General features: G+C 34.1%; 1 protein-coding gene across 1 annotated transcript in view; it reads left to right on the forward strand.

The window, feature by feature from the left end:
* The window catches only part of ABCB5 (ATP binding cassette subfamily B member 5), a 113,051-nt gene that overhangs the window by 57,358 nt on the left and 35,877 nt on the right, over nt 1-19,816 (forward strand). Inside the window, 4 exon segments of the mRNA XM_030294967.1 lie at nt 9,536-9,679; nt 10,594-10,698; nt 10,875-10,952; nt 15,101-15,184. Of these exon segments, the coding sequence (XP_030150827.1) occupies nt 9,536-9,679; nt 10,594-10,698; nt 10,875-10,952; nt 15,101-15,184 (411 nt within the window).

Raw genomic sequence — 19,816 nt, forward strand, 5'->3', positions numbered from 1 at the left:
TTATTCTTTTAAGTTTTTATTTTAATTCCAGCTAGTTAACATACAGTGTTATATTAGTTTCAGATGGACAGTATAGTAATTCTACACTTCTGTACATCACCCAGTGCTCATCATGATAAGTGCACTACTGAATCCCCATCACTTGTTTTACCAACCCCCGCCTCTGGTACCACCAGTTTAAAAGTAATTATTAGGGCACCAGGGTGGCTTCGTCGGTTAAGTGTCCAACTCTTGATTTCTTCTCAGGTCATGATCTCACAGTTTGTGAGTTTGAGCACTGACTGTGCACAGCCTGCTAGGGATTCTCTCTTGCTCTCTCTCTGCCCCTCTCCCACTCTCTCTCTCTCAAAATAAATAAATAAACTTAAAAAAAAAGTAGTTCTTATTAAACCAGCTCAAGTGAGCAGTCTCTAAATTCATGGGTCATTGAGTTGGATATTAAGGAATGTATTTCCTCAGAGTTTGGGGGAAAAGGGGGGAATAGTCCCATACTAAACACAGCTATGAGCCCAACTAACAAAGCTTAAAAGCAAACCTCAAAGGGATCAAACTATTTCCAAGTAATTTAAATGTGTTCCAGTACAAAGCTCCATAATAAATATTTAAGAATTCAAAAATACCAGGGCACCTGGCTGGCTCAGTCAGTAGAGCATGCAACTCTTGATCTCGGCGTTGTAAGTTCAAGCCTCATGTTGGGTGCAGAGATTACTGAAAAAATAAAGTATTAAAAAAATGATAATTCAAACATACCCAAGAAGTAAAATTTATAGTATTTGTCATCCAATCAAAAATTACCAGGCAAGTAAAGAAGCAAGAAAATAGTTCCCAAAATGAAGTAACTCAATCAATAGAAATAAACCCAGAAATGACACACTTGGTAGAATGAGTAGGAACATTAAACAGTTACTGTATTTCATATGTTCCCAAAGGAAGAGTAAAAAACATTTGAACAATGAAATTTTTTCCAAATTTGGTGAGAACTAAAAACTACAGATCCAAAAAGCTTATTAAATTCCAAATACAAGAAATATAGGGTACACTATGCCAAGGCACATCATAACCAAATTGCTTAAAACCTGCAATAAGGAGAAAAATTTTAAGGCAGCCAGAGAATATCAACATAACATGTGGAAGGGGAAAAAATAAGAAAATCACAGACTTCTTATTAAACACAATGCAAGCCAGAAGACAATAGAGTAGTATCTTGAAAGTACTAAAAAGAAAAAAATCAAAATGCTACACAGAAAAATATTTTTCAAAAATAAGACAATGTACAGAATTTTTCAGGAAAAAAAGGCTAGAGTAATTTATCACCACCAGACCTACAGTACTAGAAATGTTAAAAGAAGGCCTTCAAGCAGAAAGAAAGTGATACCACATGGAAATCTGAATCTACACAAAGGAATAAAAAATATTCAAAATAGTAATAAATGGACTAATATAATAATAGCTAGTAATGATTAATAATTTTTTTAAGTAGTCTCCAGGCCCAATATGAGACTTGAATTCATGACCCTGAGTTCAAGAGTCACATGCTTGGGGCACCTGGGCGGCTCAGTCGGTTAAGCGTCCAACTCTTGATTTCGACTCAGGTCATAATCTCATGGTTTGTGGGACAGAGCCCTGTGTTGGCTCTGTGCAGACAGTGCAGACCTGCTTGGGATCCTCTCTCTCCCTCTCTCTCTGCCCCTCCCTCACTTGCATGCATGCACACGCACGCTCTCAAAATAAATAAACTTAAAAACAGGTCACATCCTTTACTGAATGAGCCAGCCAGGCACCCCAATAATACTTTTGTAAGTGTATTTCAAAAATAATTTACTTTTTTAAGAAAAAAATAACATTGCAGTATAGGGTTTATTACAGAAGTATAAGTAAAAATTTGTAAAAACAGTATCCAAAAGACTAGGAGGGAGAAATGGAAATATTCTATTTTAAGGCTCCTAAGTGGTATGTAATATTACTTGAAGATAGACTGTGATGTTAATAGTTGTCAAAGTATATTTCAAAGCAATAAAATATTACCAGGGATAAAGAGGGGTTTTTTTCATAATTATATTAAAGGATCAATATATAAAAGGACAAAAAGAGAATAAAAATTTATAGTTTTACCAGAGATTTCAATACTTCTCTTAAATATTGATGAAACAAGTAGACTAAAATTCAGCAGGGGTGTAGATGACTTTAACAGCACTCTCAACCAGCTTGAACTAATAGACATTTATGGAAGACTCCACCTATCAACAGAAGAGTACACATTCTTCTCAAATGCGTCTGAAACATTTATCAAGACAGACCATATTCTAAGCCATAACACAGGTCTCAATATGTTTTTAAAAATTCAAGTAATGCAATATATATTACTTCACCAAAGTGGAATTATATCAGAAATCAAGAGCAGAGGGACACCTGGCTGGCTCAGTTGGTAGAGCATGCAACTCTTGATCTTGGAATTGTAGGTTCAGGCTTCATGTTGGATGTAGAGATTACTTAAAAGTAAAATCTGAAGAGAAGAGAAGAGAGAAGAGGAGAGAAGAGAAGAGAAGGGATCAAGCACAGAAGTGGACTGGAAATCTTGAAATATTTGGAAGCTAAGCAACTCCTAAATAATGCATGGATCAAAGAAGAAATCAAAAGAGAAATTCCAAAGTATTTTGAGCTGAATGAAAATGATGCCAAACATAATTAAAATGTACCCTATAATCCAGCAATTGTACTACTGGGTATTTACCCAAGGAATACAAAAATACTAATTCAAAGGAATATATGCACCCCAATGTTTATAGCTGCATTGTCTACAATTGCCAATTTATGAAAACACTGCAATTGTACATTAGTAAATGAATACTACTATGAATACATACATATACATACAATGGAATATGACTCCTCTATAAAAAAGAATGCAATCTGCCTTTTGCAATGTCATGGATGGAGCTAGAGACTATTATGCCAAGTAAAATAAGTCAGAGAAAGACAAATTCCCGTATGATTTAAGAAACAAAACAAATGAGTAAAGGGGTGGGGGGGAAGGAAAGCAAGATAAAGAAAGGCAAACCAAAAAACAGACTCTTAACTATAGAGAACAAAGTGATGGTTACCAGACAGGAGATGGATGGGAGGTGGATTAAATAGGTGATGGAGATTAAGGCGTGCACTTGTCATGATGAGCACCAGGTGATGTATGGAAGTGTTGAGTCACTATAATGTACACCTGAAACTAATATTACACTATATATTAACTAACTGAAATTTAAATAAAAACTTTAAAAAAATAAAAATAACTCCAGTTTAAAAAAAATGTGAGATGAGGCTTAAAGTATTACTGAGAAAGAAATTTATACATAAAAAGAAAGATCTCAAATTAATAAACTTACGCCTTAAGAAACTAGAAGGAAGAAGGTAATTATAAAGAAAAAAGTTGGGGCACCTGGGTGGCTCAGTTGGCTAAGCATCCCATTCTTGATCTCAGCTCAGATCATGATGTCATGGTCATGAGACTGAGCCCCAAGTCGGGCTCTGCTCTGAGCATAGAGTCTGTTTTGAATTTTCTCTCCCCCTCTTTCTGCCCCTCACCCCACTTGCATGTGCTCTCACTCTCTCTCTCTCAAAATAAATAAATTAACTTTTTTTTTAATAAGAAAAAAAAAATCAGTGAAATCCAAAACTGGTTATTTGAGAGCCTCAGTAAACTGAAAAACCACTGGACTGACTGAACAATTTAAGAAAGAAGATACAAATTACCAATATCAAGAATGAGCATGGTAACATCACTACAAGTTCTACCTATATTAAAAGAATAATAGGGGTGTCTGGGTGGCTCAGTCATTTAAGCATCTGACTCTTGATTTCAGCTCAGGTCATGATCTAAGGGTGGTGAGAGTTCCTCTCTGATCATGGAGCCTGCTTAAGATTCTCTCTTTCCCATGGAGCCTGGGTGGCTCAGTTGGTTAAGTGTCCAACTTCAGCTCAGGTCATGATCTCACAGTCTGTGAGTTCAAGCCCTGCATTGGGCTCTGTGCTGACAGCTCAGAGCCTGGACCCTGCTTCAGATTCTGCCTCTGCCCCTCCCCTGTTCACACCTCTGTCTCTCTCTCTCTTTCTCTCAAAAGTAAATAAACATAAAAAAAATTAGAAAAAAAAAGGAGAAAGATTCTCTTTCCCTCTCCTTCTGCCCCTCCCCAACTTACATGCATGTTCTCTCTCACATTCTCTCTCTCTCCCTCCTCTAAAGAATAAGATGATCTTATGAAAACATTTATGAAAATAAATCTTACAACTCAGATGAGATGGTCAAATTCTTTAAAAGACACAAACTACCAAAGTCCGCTCAAAAATAAATTAATAACTTAATCTTATATCTATTAAAAAGAAATTAAATTTGTAGTGAAAACCTTTCCTTAAAGAAAACTTCAGGCCTAATTGTCTTAACTGGTGAATTCTACCAAACAGAAAATTGAAGAGACAAATATTCTATGAGACCAATCTTCTATGAGATTCTAAGAGATTCTCTCTTCTATGAGACCAATTCTATGAGACTAGTATTACTCTGGTATCAAAATTAGACAAAGATGTTACAAGAAAATAACTTTATAGATAAATTTACTTCATGAACATAGATGGAAAACTTACTAACAAAATTTTAGGAAGTCTAATCAACAATGTATAAAAAGAATACTATATCATCACCAACTAGGATTTATCTAAGGAGTACAAGTATGGCCTAACATTAAGAAATTAATGTGATACTTCTTATTAAGAAAAAAATAATCATCTCAATCAATGTATAAAATTCAGTTGACAAAATGCACTGTCTATTCCTGATAACTCTCAGCAAACCAGGAATTAAAAGAAATTTTCCCAACCTGATAAAAGGCATAAACAACAAATCTATAGCTAACATCACTCTCAATAGTGAAGGAACTAAAATCAAGAACAAGGCAAGGATGTACACTCTCACCACTTCTATTCAACATTGTGCCACAAGTTCCAGCCTGTGCAATAAGGCCAGAAAATAAAAGGCATCCAAATAGGAAAGAAAGATAGAAAACTGTCTTTCTTCACAGACAACATGACTATCTATATAAATAATCCTATAGAATGCACCAAAAAGAAAGTACAAAAATCAAAAAATAGGAATTGAAATTTTAAAAATAATTTCATGTACAATATTGTCAAAAATATGAAATACTTAGGGATAAATTTGATAAAAGATTATAAGATCCATGCACTGAAATATATAAAATATTACTAAGAAAAATGAAAGGAGACCTAAATAAGTTGAGGAATATACTATGTACATAAATAAGAAGAGTCAATATCATTGAGGCATCTGTTCTCTCCAAATTGATCTATAGGTTCAAGGCAATACCAATCAATATTTCAGCAGGCTTTTTTGTAGAATTTGACAAACTGATTATAAATGAAAATTCAAAAGGATAAAATAATCAAAACAACTTTGAAAAAGAACAAAGTTGGAGAATTTGTACTACCTAATTCCAATTCTTAATATACAGCTATATTAAAATAGATCAATAGAGCGGAATAGAGTTAAGAAATAAACCCACACACAGATGGTTAATTGTATTTAGACAAAAGTACAGTAAAGGCAATTGAATAATTAATGTATGGTCTTTTCAAGAAATGATGCTATAGCTGTATCAACAATATACAAAATAATCATCTTCAATCCATGTCTCAGATCACAGATTAAAATTAACTCAAAATGGATTACAGAATTTACTATAAAACCTAAAATTCAAAACTTCCATAAGAAAATCCAGTAGGAAAACCTTAGCAAAGATTTCCTAGATGCAACACCAGAAGCACAATTCATAAAAGAGAAAAAAAAAACATATGATAAATTAGACTTCACCAAAATCAAGACCTTTGCTATTTGTAAAATGCTTTTAAGAGATGAAAAGATAGGCCATAATCTGAGAGAAAACATTTATAAGTCACATATCTAATAAAGGACTTGTGTCCAAAATATACAAAAACTCCCAAAGCACAATAATAAGAATACCAACAACCCAGTTGAAAAAATGGGCAAAAGGAGCACTTGGGTGGTTTAGTCAGTTGGGCGTCTGACTCTTGATTTCAGCTCTGGTCGTGATCCCAGGGTCATAGGATCAATCCCTGCATCAGGCTCCACATTAAGGCTTCGTGCTGAGTGTGGAGCCTGCTTGAGATTCTCTCTCTCTCCCGCTGCCCATCTCCCCTGCTCACTTTTTCCCTCTCTGGCTCTTAAAAAAAAATAAAAAAGAGAAAAGAAAAAGAAAAATGGGCAAAATATTTGAATAGACATTTTACCAAAGAAGATGTGCATATGGCAAACAAGCACACAAAAAGATGCCAAACATCATTAGTAATTAGAGAAGTGCAAATTAAACTCATAATTGAGATATCATGACACACCATTACAATGGTGGAAACTAAAAAGACTGACTCTAGCAAGTGTTGGCAGTGATATGAAGCCAGAAGCATTCCATATTTTGCTAGTGGGAATACAAAATGGCAAACTCACTTCGGAAAACAGTTTGGCAATTTCTTAAAGAATTAAACATACATCTACTATCTAATCCAAGCATTCCTCTTCTAGGCATTTACCTGAAAGAAATTAAATCATGTGTCCACACAAAGTCTTGAATATGAATATTCATAGCAGTTTTACTTGTAATAGCCCAAAACTGGGAATGACCTAAATTCATATCAAGAGGTGACTGAATATATAAATTGTGGTATATTCATACAATGGAATACCATTCACCAATAAAAATAATGAAATGTTAATTTATTCAGTATTATGAATAAATCTCAAAGCAATTATGTTGAGCAAAAGAAGCCAGAGGAAAAAAGAATACATACTGTATGATTTCATTTATATAAAATTTTAGGAAATGAAAAATAATATGTAGTAACAGCATGTCCGTGATTATAGGAGAAGAGGGTTGGCAGCTGAGAGGTGTGGGAGAGGGGGATTACAAAAGGCTGTAGGAAACTTCTAGAGGTAGTGGATATGTTCATTATCTTGACTGTGGTAATGGTTTCATGGGTGTGTAGTTATGTCTAAACTTACCAAGTTCTACATTTTAAACATATACAGCCTGTTATATGAAGACTATAATAACTCATTATAGCTCTAAAATACATGAAATTAGGGGTGCCTAGGTGGCTCCTTTGGTTGAGCATCCAACTCTTGATCTTGGCTCTGGTCATGATCTTACAGTTTGTGGATTTGAGCCCCATGTTGGGCTCTGTAGTGACAGTGCAGAACCTCCTTGGGCTTCTCTCTCTCCCTCTGTCTCTCTGCCTCTCTGTCTGTCTGTCTGTCTCTCTCTCTCTCTGTCTTAAGATAAATAAATGAACTTATAAAAAATAAAATAAAATGTATGAAATTTAAAATTCTTTAGGAAGGTTTGTTTAACTTTTTAAAGCCCTTCTGTATCTCTTTACAAAATGCCTATAATTTCATATATTTTTATATCGGATTCTCTTAAAATATGTAATAACCTATAACATATTTACATAACATAGAAACTCATGGTCTTACTTTCATTTTGTTCTTATCTTTATTCTTTTCTATCTTTATAACATTATTTCAGTAACACTCATTTAACCTGTTATTGTATATTTTTCAAAAGGTAAAAGATACATTATTCTGTAGGAGTGAGATAGCCCTCCTACATTTATTGTCTCTAATTTACTGGTATTATGTTCTGGCACACACTAAGTCTTAGTTTCATTGCAAAATGAGGCAATTTTATAAAGAATTTGACAGAAAATCTGTGCTCAGTGCTTGACAGAGTTGGTATGCAACTTTTTAAATTTCTGTATATTCTGAGGCACCTAGGGGGCTCAGTTGGGTAAGCATCCAACTTCAGCTCAGGTCATGATCTCACAGTTTATAAGTTCAAGCCCCCCATCAGGCTCTGTGCTGATAGCTGGAGCCTAGAGCCTGCTTCAAATTCTGTGTCTTCCTCTCTTTCTGCCTCTCCCCTGCTCACACTCTGTCTCTCTCTCTCAAAAATAAACATTAATTTTTTTTAATAAAAATTTTCAAAAAATAAAAAATGAAATACATTTCTGTATATTGGACAGTCACCTAACTGAAAAGTGAGGCTTTTTGTGATGATGATCTTCAGAAAACTTCAGAAAGGAAATAGATTATTCAGTAACCCAATATAATTGTGGTTTACCCATCCTAAAAATAGACCATAAATACCTTAGAACTTTAAAAGTTCTATTGTTCAAACAAAAGAGTTTACATTATAGTTGCCAGACTAAGATTAACACAAGAATTACAGACTATTTTATAATCATTCCCGAAGAATTCTCCTGTTATTAGGTTCACAAATGTCATTACTTCTAGAGTGAATGCCAAGAGACAATTTTAACATATGGAATGCCTAGGGACACCTGGGTGGCTCAGTCAGGTAATTGTCCAACTTCAGCTCAGGTCATGATCTCACGGTTCGTGAGTTCAAGTCCTGCATCGGGTTCTGCGCTGACAGCACAGCTTTTAGATTCTCTATCTTCTTCTCTCTGCCCCTCCCCAATTTGTGCTCTCTCTCATTAGGTGTCTCAAAAATAAGTAAACATAAAAACATTTTTTTAATTAAAATAAAAAAGAAATGCCTAGTAGTTTGCTGTCTACTTTCCTATTCAAAATAATTACTCACTACAAAACCGTAAGATATTTTAGATTTCTGAAATAAATCCACTATGCATGCTGGACAAGAGTAAGGAGAAATCATTATCATATTATTTATCCTCTGATCATTGTGACCGCTACCTCTCCACTGGGAGGGCTGACAGAATGGTTACTTGCATTGTGCTTTCTCTGTATAAAACCTAGGATTTTGCATCACATAATCCTTCTTCTGTAATAATACTGAGTTAAGCTTAATTCTAAAAACAATCCAAGAAGATAGGAAATGATATCATCCCCCTTGGAAAGACGAGGAAACTGAGGCTTGGTAAGTTTAAGTGATATGCTCAGATATTGCAGCATTTTATTTACAAATGGGAACCCCAAAACAAGCTTTAAATTAAGATATTAGATAAATGTTTCTGTCAATAAGTCATGAAACTAGAAAACTTTCAAGCTTGAAATGCTAGCTAGTAAAATTCTTGCTTTCTGTCTTGCTTCATTTCTACCTAGATTTTTGTCTTATCTTAGGGTATAATATTCCATCTAGTTTAACAGGAATAAAGAAAATATGACTGTCATTTCTTCAGTGAGTCTTAGCTGTCAGAACTTGTGAGTTAATCTGTAATTTTTAAATGATAGTAACAGTGAAATACCAAAAGGATAAATTGCTCAGAGAGTCACTTTGGGATAAGATTCCTGTATGTGTTGAGGACATCGGGTAATATGGGTGGTGAAATTTTTCTAAGATATATTCTACTTTTACTCTTGTCTCCTAATTATATTTGATATTTTACATTATTGGTTCTGTTTAAGATTGGTTAACTTCTCTAGGTTCCATTACGCTCTCAAACTGAGGTTTTAACCAAAGTATTTTATTCATAGACAAGTCTTCCTGAAGTTTCTATGTTAAAAATTTTTAAATTAAACAAGTCTGAATGGCTTTCTGTGGTCCTGGGGACATTGGCTTCTATTCTAAATGGAGCTGTTCATCCAGTATTTTCCATCATCTTTGCAAAAATCATAACTGTAAGTAAAGCTAATTTGCTAATATTTTTAACAATTTTAAACAAAGCATAGCCTGAGAGAACAGACCTGATGTACTTTGACTCAGCAATGGGGAAATTGGGACTTGTGGTGGGTCACCCATAATGTGGGATCCATGATAGGAAGGTTAACTAATGTTCTCAGGGGATAAGCCAGCCTCTATTGTGAAGTCTTGGCTGGGCCTTGTTGACTGGGCAATCAGTAAAGAAATTACTTTGTTTTCTAATTTTGACTCCACTGCCATATCAGCATTCCAAAGCACTGAAGCAATAAAATAGACAAAGACGACTACTCTTCTTTCAACTAGTCCAAACAATGGCCATTTTTTATTACCAGTCAGCTCACGAGGGAGAGGAAATAACAAGAGCTTGGGATTATGCTGAGGGACTCAGGAGAGTTGCTGGATTCAAGGACTGAGCCACGTTAAGTCTTCAGTCCCAGATTTGCACAGCTATGCTGTGTCAACATAGATGCCAATATATGTATAATTACTAATTATAGGAACAATTTCTAGGGACATGTATAAAGACCTCACACTGCAGGTTAATACCTTAAATAAAATAATATTAAGAAACCTAAGTTATTAGCAGTTAATAGAAATAGCAATTCAAACAAACTGGTAGTTTCTTTGAAAATATACTGTGATAATCTCATTGTCTGATCTCATATTTACATAGCCTAAGTGAGAAAATTGACAGCAAATCATTTTTTTATCATATGTAATGAATGTAGTGAATAGAATAATGGTGCAGTTCTTTTCCCCAGGAAATGTATATATAATCTTTTTCTTATGTTGAAATCCAGTCAAAAATTCCTGATGGATAGATGTTTTAGTTTTTTCTCTTTCTTTTGTATTTTCTTCCAATAACCTGAATAAAAAATCTGTTTTTTCTCAGATGTTTGAAAATGATGATAAAACCACATTAAAGCATGATTCAGAGATTTATTCCATGATATTTGTCATTTTGGGTGTTATTTGCTTTGTCAATTATTTCATTCAGGTAAGCTTTTAATGAATTAAACAAGTTTGAACATGAGTACTTTTTATGTCATCCTCTCTGAGTTGAAAATAACAACAAAATATAATAAAGTATAAATAAGTAAATATAGTAATTAACTGTTACAAAGAAATAGAAAAAAGAGTTAAGAATAAATATACCTTTCTTTTGTTTTCCAGGGATTATTTTATGGCAGAGCAGGGGAAATTTTAACCATGAGATTAAGACATTTGGCATTTAAAGCCATGTTATATCAGGTCAGTGTTTCATTTATCTTATTGTATTTAAAATGTGTTCTTAAATATTCTTGTAGTTTTTCAAGTCAATTTCTTCACATAATCTTTCCTTTGATCCTTTGAAAGCGTGCTTTTTGTGCTCCCATCAACACCTGACATTAGAATTCTTAGTTTATTTTTCTAATAGAAGCAAGTCCAAAATTGTTATGTTTGAAAATACAACTTACAGAAAACAATATTTAGAGTCCATTCCTTTTTCCTTGCGTTTATCTTGACAAATCTTTTTTTTAAAATGGATAATGTAGTGTACTAGGATCAGATTGAAAGACCAAATGAAAACTGAAAAGAAGAATTAAGAGCTACAGTATATTGGGGAACATCTTTTAAAAGGAGGAGTTAAGTTTCCTCACTCCCCACTTCTGAAAGCAGTCAGTCTCTCTGTCCTCATCAGAAGAGTCCTGAATTCAGGTAGCAGTCCAGCTGGCGGGTTGGCCTGCCATATATAGATGATCAGTCATACCTGTGAAATAACTAAAAATAGGTAGATCAAGTAGTAATCTTGAGAAGTGAGTCTTAGGGGCAAATGGCAGGAATGTCTCAGATTGGCACTTCTAAAATTCTTTCAGGAGGCTGAGATGTATTGGGTTCCCTGAAAGCCAGTAATCATTTGGAGCCCTTCATCATACTTTCTGTCACCAGAGCTCCCTGTGCAAGAGCAAATAGCTTCCTGCCAAGTTCATTTCTTGTCAGAAATAGAATTACTGTCACACCAGCTGAGTTGTCAAAACCAATTTTTACCTCTTGTGACTTTTAGCAGTAGCACTCAGAGGACTGCCGCGTAACAAAATGCCCAGGCCTTTGTGCTCTTGGGAAACTACAAGATACAAAATTCAACCCCACTAGTGCAAGGTTTCCCATAGCAACTTGATGCTCTGAAGAGGTTGATGCCTGACATTCTGGTCAAAGGCCTATCAGAGATAATTGGAGACTCTCCTTAAGCCAGAAAAAAATCTATTTGAGGGATTATAAAACCAGTGAATGCCTGCATAACTCACTCAAGCTAAACTTGTACTTTGATTTTTTTTTTTTTTACTTCTGAACATTTTATGTCTTTACCTCAAATCTTTGAAATAAGGTGGAATTTTAATTAGCTAATTAAAATTTCATACTTATTGACAGTTTCTGCTCATTTTTGTTTTTCTTTATGAGTTTATATGTTTCCATATTCAAGGAAATTTATTTTTAATTTCTAGGGATTTTCGACAGTGTTCTCTGAATGTCTGAATGTTTTGAACAAAAGAATATATAACTTAACCAAACATTACTTTGAACTGCCTTTCTAGAGATTCAGTGTGCTTTTGGTAGAAGAGTCTCAAGTCCAGCACCCAGTTTAACTAGTGGTTATTGTTAATCCAGTATCTTGATGGTTAATACTAGACATTAATCCTCTTCTTAATGTTAGTCATGTGAATAGCTGGATAGTAACACTCTAGGCTAAAGTAGCTTCTGCCCATAAGAAGCCCCCAGTTTTTAAGCCAAAAACTCTGGTCCTGCAAAAATACACACAAAGACACACACAGAAACTCTGCACTATTCATCAGATGTTATTATTTCCCCCATAAATTCAACTCAGCCCCTTCAGGCTGATTGTTTTCCCTCTGTATCCTTCAGCATTCTTTTTTGTTTCTTGTCTTAGCTTTCTTAAAATGGAGGGGGAACAATAGGATATTTGGCCTTTTCTTTATAAATATCTTCCCCATTTCAGTTTTGTCTATAGTAAGGGGTGCTCCCAATGTGCAGTTTAGCCTAACTCTTATTACCTGCGTTGTTGTCCTAAGGCTTTCTAAGGCTTAAAAAGCATGCTGAGACTTGTGTTGTTTTTATAACTAGTTTGGAACCTCATTTGAGGTAGAAGTATTTATGGAATCAGGTGTGGTCTTTTTATAGGTATAAAATCTGTATTTTATTTGATTAGTTGACATCCTTCCACTTGAAAAGAATGTTCTGTGTTGCTGACTTCAATGGTTGTAAATAATTCATTGTTCAAAGCTAAATTTATATTTCCTAATGATAAATATTGACCTGTAGATCTGTTGGGTTTGTGAACAGATACGTATTTTTGCCTGTTTCTCTTTACATTAGAATGGCTAGGGCTTCTTTGGGGGTCTTTAAATCATGAGATGATAGAATTAATGGTAAGCACTAAGGGATCTCAAAAAGCTACTTCCAAAAGCTTTTGAGGTATTAAGTCCTGACACAGGAGAAACAGGTAATGAAACTCAACTGTAATGCTTCAGTTCAGTGGGAGATAGAACAGGATAGTTGAATAAAACCTCTGGCATTTGGTTGCATAGGTTCAAATCCTGGCCTTAGCACTTGCCAGCTATGTGGACCTCGGTTTCCTCATTTATAAAATATGGATATTCATAGTATCTACCTCATACAGTTATGATGATTGATTGAGAAAATACATACCAAATGTGTAGGCATCATAGTGTTATTGTATTTTTTACTTCTAGTGTATTACTGACAGGGAAAAAAATGGATTTACTACTATCAAAAAACCTGATAGCCTTACTTACAATCATTTTACCATCAGAAAAAGAGAAAGCAAGCCAAATTTTATTTGACACCAGCTATGTTCCAGAAACTCTTAAATGTTTTAGCACATATGGCATATGCTGGAATACAGTGCCTAGAGTACACAATACTGACTTGTTGGAAAGTAATTTTGGACATTTTGCTGATTGAAGATCAGATAATGACTAAGACTAGTCACATATATATACTATACCTAGTGTGTTATAGGAAGATACTCTAGAATCAAGAATGTAATATTCCATAATAAATTATCTTTCTACATTTTTACTTTATATTGTATCTAAAAATTCTTTGTGTGTTCCATACCGTGTTTAAATAAAGAAATAATTAGAAAATGTAAAGTTTATCTTAATTTTTTTTTAGTATAACAATAAAAAAAACAGGTAATGTCTTCCAGTTCAAGAATGCTATAGTTATTATCATTGCTGATGTATGTTCACAATATGTTAGGCTCATGAGTGGGGCTGTGTTTTCAAAGGGACAATTGGTAGTGCAGATTGTGATTTCTGTAGGATGCCCTTTTGGGCATCTTGGACCCTCAACTCTTTGGGACAGCTTCCCAATGCAAGGGCTTACAGAGTAGTGCTGTCATGCTGGGGTTGTGCCCACCCTTGCTCTTGTCATATTCCTCCATGGGAACTTTCTTCTCACATAACTGTATGATTAATGCACAGCCTTCTATCTGTTATGCTTCTTTTTCCTTAGTTGCCTGAAACATGTAACCTGGGTGTCAGGGCTCTGGCTGAGCTGTAAGCCAACAATTCTTTGGCTTTTCACTTACTAAAAATAAGTCATTTTTCAGAGACAGGCTCCATATGATTTTAATCCACAAGAGATCTAAGTGGTTTGAGTAAGTGGGAGGAAACATTCAATAGCTAATAAAAGGAAATCAGAATGCCTCAGGTTGAGAACTGCTAAGAAGTGCTATCTCTATTTGCTGTTGAAAATGAAATTGGCTATAATGTTATGCTTTTATTGCTTGTATTTTTGACCTATCTCCTTCAGATTGCATGCTTCTTGGCCACAGGGGTTTTACATCAGCCTCTTTGCCTCTTTAGCCTCTCGCAATGCCCAGTGGTTATAGGATCTCAGGAGTAATATGAAGTATCAGGGAAAATCTTGCCTAAGTGGGTCCTAAAGAGGAGATAGACTTTTTATCATTAATCAGTTTAGATAGAGAGCTTTGAAAATATTTCTAAATCATGTTGTGCATTACCTTTTTAAGTAGTCTGCTCTTCACTGAAATTACAACTTACTTAGTGGTTCAAAATGACCATTTTTGATGTTGATTATTATACAGTACTGTAGCATTGGTAATGGTTCCAAGATATTGGGCTTACGTTCTTCATTTTGTATCTAAGTATAGATCTTTGTGAAGTAAGAAACAAAAGTCATTTGATCCATACTATTTATAAGAATTAAATACCTGTGAGTGAGGGAGAAGGTAAATGCCTTCTGACTTAGAGCAAAATCATAAATCAGAGAACAATCTTTTTGATAACAATGTTTGTTTTGTTTTGTTTTGTCTTGTTTTTGATAACCGTATATTAATTCTCCTTTTTCTCTAGGATATTTCCTGGTTTGATGATAAGGAAAACAGCACAGGAGCCTTGACAACAATATTAGCCATGGATATAGCACAAATCCAAGGAGTATGTACATTGTTTTTATTTTTAAATGGAGTGTGTATTCTGTGTGTATGTGTACACACATACATACCTGTACACACACATGTCAGTGCGTATTTTTGAGCTATACTAAGATTACCCACATCTTTAAGGGGACCAGGCAAGTCTCAAGACTAACTGGGAGCTCTCAATAAAGGAAGAGGGAAACCTTTCAGTTCTGGATATTTTTAACAAAACAAAACAAAAAAAAAAAGATTTCATTGAATCACTACATTGTATACCTGAAACTAATAATAACATTGTATGTCAACTATATATATTCATATAAAAAATAGGAAAAAAGGGGGAAAAAAAGATTTAGCAATTGTAATAGGATAAACAGAGGACTAAAGAAGATACTACAAATGAGTTAGAGAAAAGAGCTCTGAATTAAATAGTAAGACTAGAAAAAGTAACAAAATGAAAACACACACACACAATTTAGAAGTTTTAATAAAAGAAGAAAGTGTAGTTTTTCCTTTTAAGGGTAGATTTGTATTACCAAATAATAGAACAAGTTGGTTACAGTTAATATTCATGTGCATCCATAATGGTTTGCAAAACTAATGTTTTGATGTAGAAAGAGTTCAAGAGGAAAAGTGGCATCATCTTTTTTTTTTTTTCTGAACTCTTTTTCATTATTTGGAAGACAATGCCCTAAATTTATTAGATAGAATTTAAATTTTAAAATAGGGGCGCCTGGGTGGCTCAGTCGGTTAATCACCTGGGTGGCTGAGGTCATGATCTCCTGGTTCATGGGTTCGAGCCCTGCATGGGGCCCTGTGTGACAGCGCAGAGCCTGGGGTGTGCTTCAGATTCTATGTCTCCCTCTCTCTCTGCCCCTCCCCTGCTCATTCTCTGTCTCTCAAAAATAAATAAACATTAAAAAAAATTTTTAATTTTTTTAAATAAGGCTAAGGAATCAATTTTACTCGCATAAGTGGAAAAAATCATGAATAATATTCACTTAATAGTTAAGTAAGGAGCGTAGCATTAATCTTACATAGCATAATAGAATGACAATTTCTATGTTTAGGAATTATAGGGTTCACATATTAGGCAGAAATATCCCTATAATTCCAGTTGAATCCCCATTCCACAAAATTTGCCATTTTTTTTTCTTTTTCTTTACTGTGCTCTTTTTTTCTTACTATCTATCATTCAACATTTTTACAATCCCAGTGAAATTCTGCTAGCAGCCATATTTTATATATATTATATCATCTCTTTTAGCAAGTATTTGCTTCAGCCAAAAGAACAAATTAGAACTGAAAGACCAACATTACTTTCCTTACATTCATTAGTTGTTTTTAACAAATAGTGTTGTCTTTCATTGAGAAAAATTAATGAAAACATTTGTCAGCCTGATTGCTTACAAGCATCTGACTAATTCTGTTTGATCACTGGAAACTTTCTTGTTCCAATTTGTAAATGTTGGTCTCATAATAATTTCTGGGCAAGTAAGACCATTTGCATTGAATAAAAAGTAATAGCTAAAGAATAAATGATTGAATTACTGATGGCAGATTTTAAAGCTGTTGAATTTAGAAAGCAGAATAAGAAAAGAAGTTTTGTAAGAGTAAGTCTCTGTCTACTACCATGTAATTAATTCACACAAACACTTGCTTTGCAATATAAAGGTAGGTTCATATCTAACTTGAATGGATACTCTTTCTGCAGAAGGAAGAATTATTTACCAATCCTGTTTATCTACTATGTATTTTCTCACAAACACACACTAGACTAGAGATGAATTAGGAAATAATTATTCGGGGTCATATTTCCTATTGTATCAATTTAAGGCATATTCCATTTCAGTTTCTTCATCATGTAATTTCAGTTAAATTTTATTTTATCATACATATTAGCATAAGTGTCCACAAACTAGCTCCTTAATAATAGTAAATATTATTTTGTAACCTTTACTAATGGCCAAAAATATATACACCCTTAGCCATTTTTAGAAACTCTGGTACTTTGAGAGTCATGAGAAAAACATGTTAGTAAAATAAAGTCATGGAACAACATGATTCCTGAAATGGTTTACTGAATACAACCAATTTAACTGATATTATTTCAGCCCAAGGTTATGGCTTATTGCCATACATCTGTCAACAGACTATTTTCTGTGTAACATATAGTGTTATTAAAGGTACAAAGCCATTTTAGATTCCTTGGGAATCTAGGTTCCACAAAATTACAAGGTATTATTTCTGTATATTTTAGCAACCCCTTTTCATCACCCAAAAGTGTTACCTCATTTTTGTCCACAAGAAAGTGTGTTATTCATGCCACAATGTGCACTTGATATACCACTGACAGATACAATGTTAGTTCCAAGAATTCTTCTCATCAGAACTATAATTATATAGCCCCAAGAAATCATAAAAACTTCATTTATTAATTCCAAGAACCAGATGAATTGATTAGGTAGAACTAGAATATCATTCCCTGGACAGGGGTGACCTCATTTCCTGATTTAACTTTTTGACATAGGAAGTATATAAAAACAGTTTGATATTTTTTGTGATTCAAAAAATGTTAGCAATCATCAAAATGACTTTACCATAGTATAACATTGGCAAGTAATTGTTGTTTTGCCTTACCATTCTAGGTTGAATTCATTAAGAAACATTACCAAGTCTACAGCAAAAGCTAATATCCAAAGCCAGAGTGGTTAAAGGTAGTTCTTGTAAAGGAAAATTTCAGTCTCAACCCTGAACTCAAAATATTTCAGTGAAACCTTATCATTGCTAAACCCTCAAACTGTTGTGTGGTAAGACAAGTCAAGATATTCATCTTCCATATTTCACAAAAATAGAAATAAAAATAGTTAAATCTATAAGAGTAAATGAACTTCACCATTGACCATACTGGTCCAATAAAGTGTGATGTTATTTTCCACAAAATACCTGCTGATAAACAATACAGGAAATAAACTTAGGCTTTAAACATCTTACATTTTCACAGTTTGTAAATTTGTCCAACTAAGCTTTTTTTTCTACTCTATAAATCTTACCACCATCAGTTGTAATATATCTTAGTAGATTCCACTTCAGTTTATACTGACTTCATTTTTTCTTAACTTCTTTGAAAATATTATCACCTGTAGTTGCTCCACACAGACCATTCATAGTAACAAATTTTTTAGTCACTTCAAACTCAGCATTGGCTCCTGATTTACCAGTACCAGTACCAGTAACACATGTCAACTCATCAAGAGCCAGGGAAAACTATTCAAAAAAGCTACCTGGTTTTTTATTGCTGTTGGTGTTGCTGCAGTGTTGTCCACTTTTTGAGCAACTGTTCTTACCAAAAGGTTAATCATCATCTGATAATAGGTTTAAGCTCACTAAACACATTTCTTCCTCTGCTGCAATTAAACATGATTTAATTAACTCATTATCCATAACTGATTTTCTTTGCTTAACTAATGAATGAGCCACTCAGAAACTTACTTTGGTGTCAGCTTCATTTTCACTTTTCAGTTTTATGAAGAAATTCTACTGAAATCAGATATTCCACTTAAAATTTTCCAAATTTTCTGAATGTTGGTTTCTTGTGAATTAAGAATATAATGATGAGTGCTTCATCTGAAAATGTTGACCTATTTTATATATTTTTAGTACTATGTAGTACTTTATAGCATAATAAAAACAACACTGTGATATCTGATCAGAAAAAGTAATCCACAGTCCATTATGCCTTAAAAGGACATTCAAAGTCTACTTTTTTTTTTTTTTTTTTTTTTTTTTTTAATTTTTTTTTTCAACGTTTATTTATTTTTGGGACAGAGAGAGACAGAGCATGAACGGGCGAGGGGCAGAGAGAGAGGGAGACACAGAATCGGAAACAGGCTCCAGGCTCTGAGCCATCAGCCCAGAGCCCGACGCGGGGCTCGAACTCCCGGACCGCGAGATCGTGACCTGGCTGAAGTCGGACGCTTAACCGACTGCGCCACCCAGGCGCCCCCAAAGTCTACTCTTCTCTTCCTTTCTTATTTTTAGATGATGTACATACAATGGTAATTTTTAAAACTAAGATAAAATGTCACAGTATAGCAATTCATGTGGCATTCAACATGCTGTCAAATTATAATTGCATCACAGATTTGTAGCACACTGAGCAACAGTACAAAGTGAGGAGAGTGGCACATATGGTTTCTCTAGCAACTACTCAATTCCATCATTATAATTCTAAGATAGCCACTGACAATAGGTAAAGAAAGACCATGACTGTGCTCCAATAAAACTTTATGGACTCTGAAATTTGCCTTTGTAAAATTTTGATGTGGATCTTTTTTGTATGTTCCTTATCTCTTAACTTCTTGAATATATGTTATACCATGATAACTTTTAATATCATTATCTACTAAGTCTAACATTTGTGTCAGTTGTGGGTTAGTTTAATTGATTGATTTTTATGCCATCATGGGTCCTATTTTGCTGTTTTGCATATCTGGTAATTTTTTACAAGATGGCACACATTGTAAATATAACATTTTGGGGTGCTGGATATTTTTATATTTCTAGAAATATTCTTTTTTTTTTCCTCTGGAATTCAGTTACCTGGAACAGTCTAATCCTTTTGGGTCTTATTTTAAGGTTTGTTAGGACA

This window comes from Lynx canadensis, chromosome A2 (genome assembly GCF_007474595.2).
Source record: "Lynx canadensis isolate LIC74 chromosome A2, mLynCan4.pri.v2, whole genome shotgun sequence".
In the NCBI taxonomy this organism is placed as follows: Eukaryota; Metazoa; Chordata; class Mammalia; order Carnivora; family Felidae; genus Lynx; species Lynx canadensis.